Source organism: Neoarius graeffei, chromosome 3 (assembly GCF_027579695.1).
Source record: "Neoarius graeffei isolate fNeoGra1 chromosome 3, fNeoGra1.pri, whole genome shotgun sequence".
NCBI lineage: Eukaryota > Metazoa > Chordata > Actinopteri > Siluriformes > Ariidae > Neoarius > Neoarius graeffei.
Genome location: NC_083571.1, coordinates 26,990,658 through 27,008,774, shown reverse-complemented (window position 1 = coordinate 27,008,774; position 18,117 = coordinate 26,990,658). Strand labels below are relative to the sequence as shown.

General features: G+C 41.7%; 1 protein-coding gene across 2 annotated transcripts in view; it reads right to left on the bottom strand.

The window, feature by feature from the left end:
- The window catches only part of tll1 (tolloid-like 1), a 90,241-nt gene that overhangs the window by 29,518 nt on the left and 42,606 nt on the right, over positions 1–18,117 (bottom strand). For both annotated transcript variants that reach the window (XM_060916581.1, XM_060916580.1), the window contains exons 7-15: positions 11,136–11,314; positions 10,906–11,011; positions 10,688–10,812; positions 4,333–4,448; positions 4,153–4,255; positions 3,889–4,005; positions 3,535–3,680; positions 1,806–2,001; positions 1,542–1,667 (exon numbers count right to left, since the gene is read on the bottom strand). In XM_060916581.1, the coding sequence (XP_060772564.1) occupies positions 1,542–1,667; positions 1,806–2,001; positions 3,535–3,680; positions 3,889–4,005; positions 4,153–4,255; positions 4,333–4,448; positions 10,688–10,812; positions 10,906–11,011; positions 11,136–11,314 (1,214 nt within the window). The remainder of the gene's footprint in view (positions 1–1,541; positions 1,668–1,805; positions 2,002–3,534; positions 3,681–3,888; positions 4,006–4,152; positions 4,256–4,332; positions 4,449–10,687; positions 10,813–10,905; positions 11,012–11,135; positions 11,315–18,117) is intronic.

Genomic DNA, 18,117 nt, shown 5'->3' with positions numbered 1-18,117 from the left:
TATTTATTTTCTTTATTATTAGACAGGGATATTATTATTAGACAGGGAGATTATTATTAGACAGGGATATTATTATTAGACAGGGATATTATTATTAGACAGGGAGATTATTAGACAGGGAGATTATTATTAGACAGGGATATTATTATTAGACAGGGAGATTATTATTAGACAGGGAGATTATTATTAGACAGGGAGATTATTATTAGACAGGGAGATTATTAGACAGGGAGATTATTATTAGATAGGGAGATTATTATTAGATAGGGAGATTCTTTTGTGTAATCTGAGCTGAAGTGGGTTTTGTACTTTGGTTTTTTGGGGCGCGCACGCTCTCTCTGCCATGCTGATCCTGTAGGCTGCACTGACTCAGCTGAAAACTCCGGTCCTCGAGAAAAGAGATAAAAGCCCGCCCACACTGAAAGCTGATTGGCTTATTTTGCTGAGTAACCCAGTCAGGATGCTCTTTGTCTGGCATGCGCTACATGAACAAGCACACAGGCAATGTTGCCACATTGGGCGGTTTTAGGTGCATTTTGGCGGGTTTGGAACATATTTTGGGATGGAAAACGTTAGCAGTATCTGGCAACACTGCACACAGTCTCCCTCGCGCACGCACATTCTAAGATGCGTGATGCAGACCTTAATGTTGCGCGCGCACGCTCAAAAACGATCATTTTGGTCTGAAAAAGTCGGAAATCCGCCGATCGGCAGAAAATTCTCATCCCTGTACTTTTCATTACTTGAAATAAAAGGCAAAAATGTGTACGTGCAATGCACATTATGTCGAGGAACAAAGCGTTTGTCCTCGTCAGTGGCCAGTAATTAGTAACAATTTTAATAACTACAAAAATATATTAAATTTGATGTCTTCTCACATTGTCCCACAAAAATATTAATATAGTGTAGATAATGTTAGTGATTGGTTCTGTTAAGTGTCCATTTCAGTCATTAAACACGTTTAACATTCACTTTTATTATGATTACACTAATTGAATTTGATTTATTTTTTTGGGGGGGGTAACAAAATGTAACGGAATAATTACTTTCCCTGGTAATTAGTTACTTTAATGACAAAGTAACTCCGTTACTAACTCAGTTACTTTTTGGGAAAAGTAACTAGTAACTATAACTAATTACTTTTTGAAAGTAACGTGCCCAATACTGATCAGCAGTCAGGAAACGCTCTGGTATGTGATTATGTATATTTGTGTATTTACGTGTTTGGCTCTAAGGAGCTGCGTGCAAAGATGCACGTGTGTGTATATATGTGTGTGTGTGAGAGAGAGAGAGAGAGAGAGAGAGAGAGAGAGAGAGAGAGAGATCATTGGAAGTTCTTTATAGTCGAGGTTGCTGTGAGTTTGGTTGTGAATAGTTTAGTGTGTGCACTGTTTGTCCCTGTTGTTTTCCTGTTGATCGAGGATGTTTTCTTCAGCCATGTGGTTTGGTCATAGCTTCCGCTGACCATGTCTGGGTCGGACAGGCGGAAGCACCTGCACTCATACGCAAACACACACACACGCACACACAATTTCTCATACCTTCACAACTTTTTTTGTCTGGGGCCAATTCGTATCCAGGATCACACGTACACTTGAAGCTCCCCAATGTGTTCACGCATCTCTGCTCACAGCCACCATTATCTGGCTTCATGCACTCGTCCTCCTCTACAAACAAACACACACACACACAAGTGCTTTATAGGTATTTGAAAAAATAAGCATAAAACATTTTGAGTGAAAGTAACACTAACCGTTTTAACCTGATTATAAATTAAAACGAGAGAGAGAGAGTGAGCGAGAGACCTTTAAAGAAATTTGCAGCGAAGCCAGCTTTATTCACAGTTCCATCTGAAACAAATTTCATCCACAGTGTGTTGGAGCTGGAGCGAATATCTTCAGGGATGTCATAGCCACAGAATCGACCAATCAGTGGGCTGCTCTCAGACAGGCCATCCCGCACCTCCACATAGTCATATGCACAGCTATCGTGCCTCTCGATCTACACACACACACACACACACACACATCAATACAGCAAAGAGTGCTCACGTACACAAACATCCTCTACAGTTCTGCACAATCTGAACATGTTCACACGTATGCACTCAATCAGTGGCGTAGGAATTCACCCGCAGGAACATAAACATATCGTGTGTTCTTTACATTATCAAGTTAATAGCACCTTAGGTGTTATAGCCTTCAAGCATTCCAATGAAAACAGGATCTCACATACCAGATACATGCGTGCGTGCGTGCGTGCGCGCGCGCGCGTGTGTGTGTGTGTGTGTGTGTGTGTGTGTGCGCGCACTGGTATGCCAAGGTCTTTGGGTTAGTACCGTGTCTTCCTCTTGGACTGTATGGGCGCATTAGAGTGAGTGATGTGTATGTGTGTGCAGGTTAAAAAAAAAAAAGTTCCATCCTGTGCCTGTTTATGCGTCTCGCTTTCTCACACACACACAGCTATACACACATTCCTAAACAGTCATGATTAAAAAGGAGAACACTTCCTTTTACTTTCAAAGCTTTAACCTTCCTCTATGGTCTACAGACCCAAGAGGGCTGTAACTATACAACTCCAAACATTACACACACACACACACACACACACACACACACACACACACACACACACACACACGTTTGCCTTCCATTTACATAATCATTAATGTAGCTAATTAATACTACTACGATGCATAAATCTAATCCTAACCTTAATGTCATTACCATGACACAACCCTTTAACCCCCTTTTTTTTTTTGTAAAACCTTTTGTTGTAACTTTTGGAAGTGTTTCTTATGGCGACCATCCCAATGTCCCCACAAGGTCAAAACTGTTGGATATTCCTATCCTTGTCAGAACACACACACACACACACACACACACACACACACACACACACACACACACGGACATCTGACTGTAGTGGCAAGGCACAATCCTAATCTGATTAGAGAGAGATAGAGAGAGAGAGAGAATCATAAACAGTAGCAGGACAGAGGAAAATGAAACTGTAAAAATGGGAGAAAAAGGGAAAAAGAGGATAGAAAGAATCAAATTTACATTAAATCATTATTTGAAATATCCTGATTTTGTAGACATTGCACAAAATTAATCTCCTAGGGCTTAGCGGTCACATGCGTGGACAGCACTTTATGGAAATTCGGAACAAGAATCCACATATGTGGACATTTTCTCTAAAAGTACATCTTATCAAAAGATGATGCTTAGTTTTTATTCTAATCAGGTTCTAATAAGCCCAAATAGCAAAGAGAAATAAAAAATGCATGTAAAAAAAAAACAGCTTGGGCCTTAGAGGAGGTTATTCAAGGCATAAGGCATAATCAACTTTCAGTGATTAAAAAAAAATGTACGGTATGTCATTCTTTTAAATTAAATCAAATCATCAAGCTCTACTTCATATCAGGCCACATGACACTACTAAAACACCACACCCACACACACACAGACCTCTGCCCCAAGTGTTTTATTCCTTACGCAGTCAATGTGAAAATGTAAACATCTGTCTTTGCACCTCAAAGGCCTGAAAGCTGAGGCCCACGCTGTAACCCTCAGACACAGTGATCCTCCACACACACTCCTTAGAGGGCCTGTAATCATCCGGGTAGTTTGGAGACTGAATCTGTCCTGAGTCTTTATTGACGTCCCCGCCGCAAACCGCTACAGGAAAGAACGAGAAGCTCAGTTTAAATAATTTCGTGCCTTTTTTTTCCTATTTAGACCAAGCCGAACTGGAGATAATAATAATCGGAACCGAACTGTGAATACACACTTAGAGTAAACTCAGCTTCTTGTATTTTTCTCATATTTCTTTGTGAACTCTATCCTGATGAAGTAAAAAATCACACAGCGCGGAAGTGACACCCACCTTCATATACGGCAGAGAAACCTTTTCCCACCCAGTTACTGCTGCTGCGAAACTCGATCCACATCCGACTGTCCGTGGAAATCAACGTTTCTGGAATCTTATCACCACAAAAACGACCTGCGCGCCCACAGAGACAGAAAAAGAGAAACATTCACATTTTAGAAACAATAACAGACAAAGACATTTGAGAACATTCTTGAATTATTTATCCGGTTATTGGAATTTTCCTGCTTAATACACATTATTCTCTGTGTGCGTGCGTACCTAAAAGAGAGGCTTTCCTCCAGTACCCGTCCCGCACCTCGATGTAGTCGTACCAGCACAGACTGCTCTTGTAGAGGTCCATGGTGGTGAAGTTGAGCACTATCTGCAAAAGGATTACGAACAGTTATGGATATTATTAAACCGTTACAAAACAGTTTTCATTGCAGAGCTGTGTGCTACCTTCTCCCCAGGTGTGACAGAGATCCTCCAGACACAGTGTGTGTACGATGGATATCCGTTCGGGTAACCGGGAGATGAAAAGTTGCCCGCTGAGTCTTGCAATGTCTCACCACATGCTGGTAGAGAGAAGGAAAGTGAAATCTAATTAGATAGATTTAGATAATATAATGCCTCACAATATGCAGAAATGTGAGATCACATAAACCTGATATTGTTGCATTCCTTTTAGTGTGTCTGGTGACCCTTCAACAAATTATGAAACCTTAATAAGCCAGAAGGGTAGAGAATTAGATGCTGCCCCGTCCAACGAGCCAAATCTGCACTTAACCTCGGCCAAACATTGCCCAATAAAACCTCTTTATCCTCCTAATTAATCAACCACTGAACATATGCCTTTAGGAAGTGCCTTTAGGTTTCTATTATAGAAAAAAATGAAAGAGAAAAGGCAAAATCAACCACTGCCTCTCCACAAAATGCTGGTGGTGGTGAAAATAATAGTAAGCACATGTGTGTAAGCACTCCTTTGCTTAAATGACATCATCTTAATTAAAGCACTGGTTTGAACTGGACCGTTTCGTGTCATGGTCTGCAATCGGACCGTGAGAGAAAGAGGAATGCCTAACTAGTGTTCACTCATCATTAAAGTGCTGATGACACGTTTTTGACATCTTTGGCGACGTTTTATAAAATAAAAAGTAATTCCCAATGATCCATATATTAATTCACGAAGGCGCCTATTTTACAAGTTATGATAAAAAACGCGGCTATTTGGGCAAATTTGACGGGGCTGCAGCACCCAGGAGACGGAGGAGGAGGAGGAGCTATATGACGTCAGCGAAAGAACCTTCCTCCTCACTTACCAGTTTGTTGCTGATGCGATAGGTGTTCAGTTTATCATTATTAGTATTTTTATTATACATACATATATATATATATATATATATATATATATATATATATATATATATATATATATATATATATATATATATATATATTAGTTATTATGCCTTCGCGTTGTGTTGCCGGCTTTTGCTCCAAAACCCACAAGGATGGGGAAAGTTTATTCAAGTTTCCCAGAGATCCCGAGCTGCATGCGAAGTGGGTGAAGCAAGTCAGGCGCACTCGTGACAAGTGAGAGCCCTCACCAACATCCGTCCTGTACTCTGAACACTTCGATTTGGATTGTTTTGACACCCTTCCCAGCTTAAAAGAATCTCTTGGGTGTTCAGTTCAGCACAAACGTGTGTTACTACTATCAGTAGTGCCCACACAGTGTTGCCAGATTGGGAGGTTTCCCACCTAGTTGGGCAGTTTCAAGTGCATTTTGGTGGGTTTTGAACATATTTTGGGCTGGAAAACGTCAGCAGTATCTGATACTGCTGACGTTTTCCAGCCCAAAATATGTTCAAAACCCACCAAAATGCACTTGAAACCGCCCAACTGGGCGGGAAACCTCCCAATCTGGCAACACTGCCAGTATTCCGGAGGGGGTCTACTAGTAGCTATGCTGGATCCAAAGACAGTCCTCCTGTCAGAACATGTGTTGTGAAACGACATAAGATAAAGGTACGTAGAGCTATAGATTCTACATGATAATCATAAATGTAATCATAAAGTCGGCGTGATATCAGTCATGTATTTGCTTGTGAAAGCTTGCGGCTTTCATGTAACTGCTGCCGAGCAACAAGAGGCAAAGGGTAAAGAGGGTAGGCTATCATAGATTCTATTCGGAAGAGATCAACACAATTCTAGACTCCCAGAAGAGGAAGAGCTAGCACTAGAGAGTTCACCGGCGTTTTCATGCGCCATTTCCATTGAGTAGAACCAGAGTAGAACAGCCAGTGAACCACAGCGTGTTCTTCCGCTAACGTCACAACATGGCCGCGAGCCACGGACCCAGTTTTCTTGCGCTGTGCAATTAAAAGTTGGATATTCGCGTAACAACAGCTTCTTTTCACGTAATTATAACAGAAATCTAACATGTTTGCCGTGTTGTATAGTTTATTTAAGAAATTGCATAGAGTCATGTTCGTGTCATCAGCACTTTAAATTAATCAGCTCCTGCTTAAAAGAGAGAGAGAGAGAGAGAGTTTTGTACAGTAATTAGTGTCACCTTAGACAATACATCATTCAACACATTTACACACACACATTTACAGTCACCGTACTCATATCGCTACTGGTATTGACAAAACGCTCATATAGTCATTTGTGCAGATAAATTTGTCATAGACAGTCATTCAGTCGCGCACACAGTTAAGGATAAAAACGATTAATATGTTTGCGTTTATGTCTACAAATGTACAAATTTATCATATGCTCATTTGAACTTTCCAGTCCATTCAGTCATGTAAAACCAAGGACACAAACAATACATAAGGAATACAACACTTGAAATATGCTGTTTTAGGAAGATAATCAACAACAGGGTGGTGTGATGATGCCCGACATGAAGCAGAGATACGGTTACCACCCTGAAATTGATTATTCTCCAAGAATATTTAACAGTTATTCCACAAAATCGAGTCATACGTGAGCTGATAGCCGACGAGGCGCGTAGCACCGAGTTGGCTATAAGCCATGTACGACGAGACTGAGTGGAATAACTGTTTTATTCTATCCACATTCACTAGATTTTGAGAAACAGAGCATTTTTATTTTTTGCAAATTCAATAAATAAAAACTTTATACAAAACATCTGGCAAAATCATTTCCGCTTAGAATGTAAACAAATCAGCGAAATGACAGTCGCAATTTGTGAAAAATGCGATAATTCTTGAAAATAAAAAAAGATACGTTCTTACCATCAAATACTTTTATTCCATATTTTTATGCTTTTTTTTGGGGGGGGGGGGGGGGGGCGTCTTCTTCAGGTTTTTTTTTGGTGGTTGGCAAACCAGCTTAAAGGTGCATTATCACCACCAACTGGGCTGGAGTGTGGAACAGGAGATATTTGGGGGGGAGACGACGACTATATTCTTTTAGCTCTTTCTGTTTCTTTTAAATACTTGATAATTTTTGGGGGTTTGTTTTTGAGTAGAGTTTTTACTTTGTCCTCGGTTGGTTCAGCAACACGCTCCGCCATTTTGTTTTTCTCTACTCACCATATAGATCCCTTGCGCATGACATCACACATCACGTGATAATTACACCTGGGGGTCAAACAGACACCGTCTTTCGTGTAAGCAAGGCTTAATCTGTCTTCAGTACGGTTCATTTTTGCCCTGCTTTTGGTTGTTCGAATCGAGAAATAGATAAAAGCTATTACCGTCTCCTCGCTATCAAGAAAAATGTTAGTAAAGAGAAGCAAATGCTTCAAGAACAATGAAGAAATGAGTGGTTAAAGAGAATATGACAAGAGGCGCTAAGCCTGAAAACTGCACAGAAATTTGCGATTGTATTTAAAATGTATTTTTTAAAAATAGAAAGTCAAAAGGGCGGCACGGTGGTGTAATGGTTAGCGCTGTCGGCTCACAGCAAGAAGGTCCGGGTTCGAGCCCCGTGGCCGGCGAGGGCCTTTCTGTGTGGAGTTTGCATGTTCTCCCCGTGTCCGCATGGGTTTCCTCCGGGTGCTCCGGTTTCCCCCACAGTCCAAAGACATGCAGGTTAGGTTAACTGGTGACTCTAAATTGACCGTAGGTGTGAATCTGAGTGTGAATGGTTGTCTGTGTCTATGTGTCAGCCCTGTGATGACCTGGCGACTTGTCCAGGGTGTACCCCGCCTTTCGCCCGTAGTCAGCTGGGATAGGCTCCAGCTTGCCTGCGACCCTGTAGAACAGGATAAAGCGGCTAGAGATAATGAGATGAGATGAGAAAGTCAAAAGTGATGATGGAAGAGTTTGCTTAAGAATCTCATTTTAGTTTTTCTGCTCACATTCGAGTTAGCTTCTTCATGAAAGTGTTTGATTTTTTTACAGGTAAAGCCGCTTCCTTATTCGACACAGAAAACCCAGATTGGTTTCAAACAACTCTGACATAACTCAGTAAAAAACCAACAACGAACGACGTGCACGATATATCCTGAAAGATTAAGAGCAGAAAGCGCTGCAGCTTTGCTTCTGTTATCAGAGGAGCGCAGTCCTGTGCAAAATGTCACCATGGAACCTACAGTTCGAGAGAGTTCTACGCAAACTGACTGAACTTCACAACAGCTGCATGCATGTGAAGTGGAAATAAATCGACTCAGGCAGGAAAAACTCATCTCATCTCATTATCTCTAGCTGCTTTATCCTGTTCTACAGGGTCGCAGGCAAGCTGGAGCCTATCCCAGCTGACTACGGGCGAAAGGCGGGGTACACCCTGGACAAGTCGCCAGGTCATCACAGGGCTGACGCATAGACACAGACAACCATTCACACTCACATTCACACCTACGGTCAATTTAGAGTCACCAGTTAACCTAACCTGCATGTCTTTGGACTGTGGGGGAAACCGGAGCACCCGGAGGAAATCCACGCGGACACGGGGAGAACATGCAAACTCCGCACAGAAAGGCCCTCGCCGGCCACAGGGCTCGAACCCGGACCTTCTTGCTGTGAGGCGACAGCGCTAACCACTACACCACCATGCCACCCGCAGGAAAAACTATTTTGGATAAAATTGTTATTGTCCGTTACACACTGATCAACCTGTGTGACTCGGTTGTGCCTTTTGAATAGAGAATAAATGAAGAGGGAACTGAACATTAACCGTTTATTGAAATTATTATTACAAGGCTGATTATAGTTACTATATGACTATAGCTACAACTGGAATGTGCTGATTCTGTTAGCGTTTGTAATTATTGTAACATTCACTATAAGATAAAATTTAAATAAAATCTTATAACATGGCGGCACGGTGGTGTAGCGGTTAGCGCTGTCGCCTCACAGCAAGAAGGTCCGGGTTCGAGCCCCGTGGCCGGCGATGGCCTTTCTGTGCGGAGTTTGCATGTTCTCCCCGTGTCCGCGTGGGTTTCCTCCGGGTGCTCCGGTTTCCCCCACAGTCCAAAGACATGCAGGTTAGGCTAACTGGTGACTCTAAATTGACCGTAGGTGTGAATGTGAGTGTGAATGGTTGTCTGTGTCTGTGTGTCAGCCCTGTGATGACCTGGCGACTTGTCCAGGGTGTACCCCGCCTTTCGCCCGTAGTCAGCTGGGATAGGCTCCAGCTTGCCTGCGACCCTGTAGAAGGATAAAGCGGCTAGAGATAATGAGATGAGATCTTATAACCTTGTTTGAAAGGCAAGAGGAAGATATTTTGTTATTTTACAAATAATAACACTTCAGATATTGTTTTAACAATAATAAGCATCACTGTGTAAATGATAGAGTGCAAATAGCTCTGTAACTAGATGTCCTTGGGGTTGCTGAGACACAGAGGGCTGGGAATACCGTCCAGCCCACAGTTCGGGTAAAAGTCCTTTGAGAGTAAATGCTTTGGCTTTCGCAGCATTCTGTTCCCAAAAGCTAATCTTGGGAAAAAGTCTTTACACAATGAAGGTTTTCTTGCTTTTGTAGGTTTTTTTTTTTTTTTTTTAACTGTTCTTCTGTGTCGGGACTCTTCGGAAAAAAGAAGGTACATTCCAACATGTAGCTAACGCTAACGCTAGGCCACAAATCTGCACTGTCACTCCGGTCATTTTAAGGAATTTTGTATGAATCATAACCGCTAATAAACTCTAATTTCCACATATATTTATCCTGCACTTCTTTCTGACTAAGATTATCCAAGTAATCCGGTAGTAGGGCTTTTTGAACTGCCGTTTTCTTCGGCCAACAGCAACAGACGCTAGACATCTTCGCGTGGCTTCAGTATGTGAACAGTATTTAAACAAAGTTTGCTTGTTCCCCAGGCATAAGGTAGCGACGGTTGCTAAAGTAAATGTGACGTCAGTGTAAGGGGTCTATATGAGCTGATACCCTAATAGTAGAGCAGCCAATCAGAGCACTGGCTTGCTCATATCCAGTGTATGGGGATAGAATAAAACAAGTGCAAATCTGTGATCTGCATTAAAGCCAGAACGAGTGTCAGAGCTGCTCTTGTAGGAAATCAGAATGAACAATTCAACAGCAATTCATAAAATTTTGAATTAAGGTCACCCATCTTTCTGTACACACACTGTTATGCATCGGTCACCTTTAACTGTAAAGACTGAAAATTTACATCCGTGACGTACCTATGAAATGAGATCATCTCTCCATCATTCAACATTCACAAATGTTATTAGTCATCTATTGTTCCGCTCCTTTTCTGTCTTTACTCAGCTTATTGTTTGCTTTGGATCACTGTCTAGCCGAGAGCTAAAAAGTACACACTTTAAGCACCTCAAGCTTTTGTGTGTGTGTGTGTGTGCCCACACACAGTCGATTACCTGGACACCTGTAGAGTTTCTTGGCTTGTGAAATGTCTCCTTTGCTGAGCCTGGTTCTCTGTCCGATTGCAGGCCGGACGCCGTTTTCATCACGAGAAGGGAGGATGGTGTCCAAAAACATTCCCCTGAAAAACAAAGAATACCGAATCTGCAGTGTTCAGAACAGAGAGTAATGCTGAGAGTTACATTTTCATAAGTGTTCATACAGTATGTCTCACCTGGAGAAAGTGTTTCTGGCATAATGCATGATGCTGTCGAAGTCGTACGGCTCACCGAGAGAGTTCACCTCACCAGGCTCCATCTTTAGAAAGTTGTATTCCTGACCTGCACATGACCACACACACACACACACACACACACACACCGGGACATGTTCTGGTTATGGAATTATATTATCCTCTCCATTTAGAGCAGACATAAAATAAATATCACATGGGTAAGGCGGTACCAGGCTGAATGTTGTCTCTGATGATGGTCACATGATCGTCACGATCGGGCCGTGTGTGCTCATGCCAGAATCCGATCACATGACCCAGCTCATGAACCACAATGCCAAACTTGTCACAGTTTTTCCCAATGGAAATGGCCTGAGGCCCGTTACCACGACGACCCACATAGGAACAGCATCTGTGATATGAAAATGGATAATAGATCATTAATTAATAAATTAAAGTTTAACGTGCCACGTCAAATCCTTCAGATGTGGACTTTGGCTAAAACACCAACTTCCTCAACTTCCCGTGGAAATAATGCTGTTTATCATCCAGGCATAAGGTAACATTTTAAAACGTTGTAAAACATGTAAACATTTTGGTTATTTGGTTCGCTTGAGTACTTAAATTAAATCCCAGGGGAATTTACTTAAATTTTCTTCTTTGGCCTGATATACAATTAGGTCCATAAATATTTGGACAGAGACAACATTTTTCTAATTTTGGTTCTGTACATTGCCACAATGAATTTTGAACAAAACAATTCAGATGCAGTTGAAGTTCAGACTTTCAGCTTTAATTCAGTGGGTTGAACAAAATTATTGCATAAAAATGTGAGGAACTAAAGCATTTTTTAAACACAATCCCTTCATTTCAGGGGCTCAAAAGTAATTGGACAAATTAAATAATTGTAAATAAAATGTTCATTTCTAATACATGGTTGAAAACCCTTTGTTGGCAATGACTGCCTGAAGTCTTGAACTCATGGACATCACCAGATGCTGTGTTTCCTCCTTTTTAATGCTCTGCCAGGCCTTTACTGCAGCGGTTTTCAGTTGCTGTTTGTTTGTGGGCCTTTCTGTCTGAAGTTTAGTCTTTAACAAGTGAAATGCATGCTCAATTGGGTTGAGATCAGGTGACTGACTTGGGCATTCAAGAATATTCCACTTCTTTGCTTTAATAAACTCCTGGGTTGCTTTGGCTTTATGTTTTGGGTCATTGTCCATCTGTATTATGAAACGCCGACCAATCAGTTTGGCTGGATTTGAGCATACAGTATGTCTCTGAATACCTCAGAATTCATCCGGCTGCTTCTGTCCTGTGTCACATCATCAATAAACACTAGTGACCCAGTGCCACTGGCAGCCATGCATGCCCAAGCCATCACACTGCCTCCGCCATGTTTTACAGATGATGTGGTATGCTTTGGATCATGAGCTGTACCACGCCTTCGCCATACTTTTTTCTTTCCATCATTCTGGTCGAGGTTGATCTTGGTTTCATCTGTCCAAAGAATGTTCTTCCAGAACTGTGCTGGCTTTTTTAGATGTTTTTTAGCAAAGTCCAATCTAGCCTTTTTATTCTTGAGGCTTATGAGTGGCTTGCACCGTGCAGTGAACCCTCTGTATTTACTTTCATGCAGTCTTCTCATTATGGTAGATTTGGATATTGATACGCCTACCTCCTGGAGAGTGTTGTTCACTTGGTTGGCTGGTTTCACTTGGTTTCACCATGGAAATTATTCTGCGATCATCCACCACTGTTGTCTTCTGTGGGCGTCCAGGTCTTTTTGCATTGATGAGTTCACCAGTGCTTTCTTCCTTTCTCAGGATGTACCAAACTGTAGATTTTGCCACTCCTAATATTGTAGCAATTTCTCGGATGGGTTTTTTCTGTTTTCGCAGCTTAAGGATGGCTTGTTTCACCTGCATGGAGAGCTCCTTTGACCGCATGTTTTCTTCACAGCACAATCTTCCAAATGCAAGCACCACACCTCAAATCAACTCCAGGCCTTTTATCTGCTTAATTGAGAATGACATAACGAAGGAATTGCCCACACCTGCCCATGAAATATAGCCTTTGAGTCAGTTGTCCAATTACTTTTGGTCCCTTTAAAAACAGGGTGGCACATGTTAAGTAGCAGAAACTCCTAAACCCTTCATCCAATTTTAATGTGGATACCCTCAAATGAAAGCTCAAAGTATGGACTTTATGCCCATGTCCATTATATAACTATAACTTGAATATGTTTCAGTAAACAGGTAAAAAAAGGAAAATTTGTATCAGTGTCCAAATATATATGGACCTAACTGTATAGGACAGTCATGTAATACATGGAGGCAACGTGTATTAAGGAAGGATTAAAACACTTAGGGACGTGCTATTATAGGAAAATAATCAAAGATAGAACCCAAGTACTCATTTCACCCTGACAATACTTTACACCCTGTAATATTATTACCTCGCCCGGGACGGAGTCCACCAGGGGGCGAGGTACTGTTTTCAGTCGGGTTTCTTTGTTTTTTTGTAAATTATATTACGGGAAAACGGCTGAACCAATCTTCATGACACTTTCAGGATAGATGGACACTGGTCTCAAATACAGCCTCCAACATTTTGTGGGTCATCCGGTCATGGTCAAGGTTTTTTGTGGCTACTGCCTCATACACTCATGTAAGTGTAACAATCGCGCACTGGTGGTACACCATGCGCGTACACGTGTTCCGATTAAAATGGCCGGTGAGTGTATACAACTCAGTTCACCATCCGAAATAAATGGACTAGAGTAAAGAAATTGCTTTCAGACATGTTTATGCTTATTACAGAGCGGAAGCGCGTTCCACTGAGCTCTAGCGCCGGGCCATTTCCGGGAAATAAGAGTTTGGGTCATGGCGACAGCGTGTGTATGTCAGCCTCGGTTCGGAGGTGTCAGTTTCAAAAACTGTAAGAGGTAAGAGTAGAATAATATACAGTACAGACACTTGGTATATTTTACTTCTGTGATTTTTAAATTGTTCATTTTTGGATTATGCTTCATTTTTATGGCTACTGCCTCACAGAATAAATATATATGCTATATTTACTGTATGGGCATGGGATCAGAAAACTATTTTATTTATCAGCAGTAGCCACATGAACCCATAGGGTACCTATTTTTTTTGCAATACCTTCCTTCATATTCATCATAAGTACGACCGGGCAAGGTTCGTTTTGCCTGGCAACCCTTATATAACACTGTATTTACATAATGTGTATGTGCAGAAATGCATGTGTGTGTGCCAACAGGGCTAATCAGTTCATAACCCAGTATTAAGAGGGTTACAAAATTTGGCAGCTTGTGGGTAATTTGGATGTCTTGGCGATGTTGTAATTACAGCTCAGTATCAACCCCACAAAGCTGATTATTATAATCAGCAGTGTTTCTGTGAATGTTCTAGAGAAAAACATAAAGCCATACTCACACTTTTGTCATTAAAAAAAAAAACCTACAAATAAATAAATAAATAAATATTTTTGGTGTCGCATAACTTTTCATGACAATTACATCTTATACTGTATATAATGCTATCTTTTACAACTGTCTTGGCAGAGTCTTGCATGTTCTTATGTAATCCAGAGTCATATTACTTTGGAATCCTATTCTGGTTCCTAGTTATTGAGTTCTTAAGATTTCCAAGTAATTTCCTGCTGCCTGAAGTTGCTGCTTTTGGTGCTCATGTGTCTCAACCCTCCCACTCTGTTGCCAAATGACAAAAAGCCTACATAACTGCATCCTTTGCAAAGGCTATTCTGAGAACCCTGCTCTGCAGCCTGCTGGCTGAGGAACCCGTTCAAAAACTCTAAACATGTTATTAAAGGTAGGCAACGTAGTGTCTCTTGTGGTGTGTCCCTCTTGAATTAGCCCTACATTCAGAATGCTTTGCAGACTCAGTCTACAGATTACTTTGCAGTTCCCACTAGCTAGAGGCTCCAAACCTCTGGCATGACTTTATATTCTGTTCCTGTACTGACGTTACTTCTACCAGGACCTCTGCTGAAGCATCTGCCTATGACTTTCAGATACTGAGCTTTGCTTCAGCCTCCGTTTACGTTCCCATTGCATCTGGCTTTCATCTCAAGCCCTTTGTTCAGTCTTGGTCTAGCTCACTGATATAGGTTGAGGTCACTGTCCGAGCTTGTTCGCCAGCCCTGCTTCTGCTCCTCTTTTCTTCCTGCTCCTGTCCTGGACTTTGCCTTTGTCTCCACTTCTTTTCAAACTCAGTCTTTGATTATGATTCCATATCTATCTTCTTAGCTCCTGACTGGTCTCCTGCCCATATCAGGTAAATCTAGACCAGCTCCTTTCACTGAGTCTTTCCCAGGGTTAAACCCAGCCCAAGAGACTACACCAGTGGTAGATACAGGCTGGGAACCTGGCCCAGTCTCAGTGTCAACCTCTGCTCCTTCCCTTGTCTCAGTTGCAGCCTCTTTCCCTGCCCTAGAGTCAGGCTGTCTGTTGTCTCGATTTCTTCCCCAGATAATTGAACCTTTCCATCAGGTGTCCCAGTGTTCCTTCCTACTGTTGTTCACAGGTCCTGCGCCTTCATCACCTCTGCTCACATGGCTGCTTCCCAGGCTTGTAGTACTCGAATCCAGGACTCGGACTCGAGTCCGACTCGTGCCCTAATTTTAAGGACTCGTGACCCGACTTGGACTTGAGCAATGATGACTCAGACTTGAACTCGGACTCGTGCATTAACTGCCTTCGGACTCGTAAATTGGAGACGAGGACTCAGATTTTTTCGTTATTTTTTTGTAACATGCCATAATAATTTGGCATAAGATACTATATTTACATCTACATTAATTTTGTATTAATTTCGTGCACGAGTGTCACACCTGTGCACCTTGGCATGTGCATCAGATAGACTCTCGGGCGTGCTCCAGACAGGGCGCGTGCCAAGCGGACTCTCGCACGTGCACTGTAAACAACTTGCACCTGCACAGGATTAAGGCGCAATCAGTGCGCCTACATAAAAACTGTGAAAACACACTTACTTTGCAAAGTATTGAGCTGCGTTGCTGATACATTACCGAGCCTTACTTCCTTGTTTGGTTTCCTGATCCCTGATTTCCTGTTTCTTGTCTTTGATTCTGCCGAGTCTACGATAGCCGGTTTGTGTCTCGCTCGACCTATAGATAATTTTCACTGACATCACGGCATTCCGGGGAACGCCCTCCAGCCGCCATATTGTGGGGCAAACAAAGGACCATCGCCATTACTGGCTACGTTATCTCGGACGAATTTATAAAGTTATATAGTCAGTTTTCTAAAATAAAGATCAATGTCGGCAAAATCAAGCAAACGGAAGTATATAGATACATTGGACGACATCGGTATGCAGCCAAACTGGCCTTGATTGGGGGAATTGACCCCTACGAAGTGGACAAAGATGCATTTTCAAGTGACTATGCAGGGCTGCCATCCATATCGTACCCTGATATTGTGAACTATTTCGTGAATAGTAAAAGTGCCTACACACTTGACGACCTCAAAGCATACAAGTCGCTGGAGTCATACAATTATTTTGTCTGTGGCTGGGTCCGTGAAGTCCACCATATAAAAACAAGTGACAGTCATGTCCTAATTACAGCCAAGGTATGTAAACACTGGAATTTTAGAGCTCTCAACACTGCATATAAATATATGTGTGTGTATAATATCGAGTTGATTTAAGACTATTATGAATACTGTGCAATATTACTTTGCATCGGAAAGCTGCGCGCGAAGCTGCGCAAATGTGCGCAGCTTTCCGATTCACTGTTTTTTTCTCATCCTTATACTTCCTATGTTTCATGGACTGTAACGGATTTGCTTAGTTAGTAATTTTAATACAGAATTTACTTTGAAATTATAATCAGACACTCCAACGCCCCCCCCCCCCCCCCAAAAAAAATCGGATCTGCGCAATTCAGCCGTGAAAAAGGTGGCATCCGCCAAAAGGCGCGCCGTTTGCATCCCTGCATACAGAATAGACCTAAAATGTTTTTCAAAAATGACCCTTGCGTGAGTGAAGTGACAAGTGTCAAATAGAAACGTGACAAACGAGCGATATTAAGTGTACATTACAATGTAAATGTACACTCAGCGGTTCCAGTTAGGCATTCTCCAGAGACTGTTTACACGATGTTTTGGTTTCCAAAAACAAACTTAAACACAATTGATTGTTTATTTAAACAACTTACCACTTATAAAATGATCGGAGCAGACTTTGCTGTGTTTGGAAGGCTGATAATCCTTGCGGTTGATTCTCGCAAGCCATAGATTTCTCCTTTGTATGCTGAGTTTCTTTGTTTGCTCGCCTTCGTGCTCCCGTACAGTGGGAATTCCATAAAAGCTCCGCTTGACATCATCATCTGACCTATTACGACAGCCGTGAATACAACAGGTGTGCACCATTGCTAGCTTTAAATAGCCTGCTTAGGTTCTTTTGAAGACTTTGTACTCGCGCGTTACAATGTGTGCTCAGTCACCCGTACGGTAAGCTTGACCCGCAAGATGGCCGCCACTAGGGAATCCCCGACTCTGTGACGTCATGTGAAAACTATCTATTGCCTGTTTTATGATTTTGCCTGCCGTTCTGAATTGTTTGTCTTCACTTGTATTAATAAACACAACTTCTGCACTTACATCCGTCTCCCAACCATTTCTGACAGAATACTTCACACTCCCTGACAAAGAGAAGCACATTCACCTGTTCATACGTCATGTTCAGAAACAAACTAATGTTAATGGTGTTGAAACAGCCACCGTCAAATGGTGCAGATCAGGGGTGGGCAATTATTTTTTCCATGGGGCCACATGAGAAACAGAAAATTTTGTGGAGGGCCGGACCAAAAGGCTGAACTAAATTCTGCATCATATTAAGTGTATTTCTTTTATATAAAGCAATAAATAACACTGTTTTTACAAGCTGCTAAGACTGGTAAGAGTATGGAAAAAACGAGGTTGCCTTACAAAAAATGTAATTTATTCAGTCAAATTTCCCAAAACGATGGTTAACAAAATGTGAACGTTTGTACTTTTTTTTCAGTCACATTCACCCCAAAACAATAAAGACATCACAATATTGTCTTTCTACTCCAAATATCAAGCAAGATACATCATATTATAATAATGATGCCCACATTTGTAGTCTAATCACCTCATTTGATGTTTTTCAGTTTTTTATTTGTTCA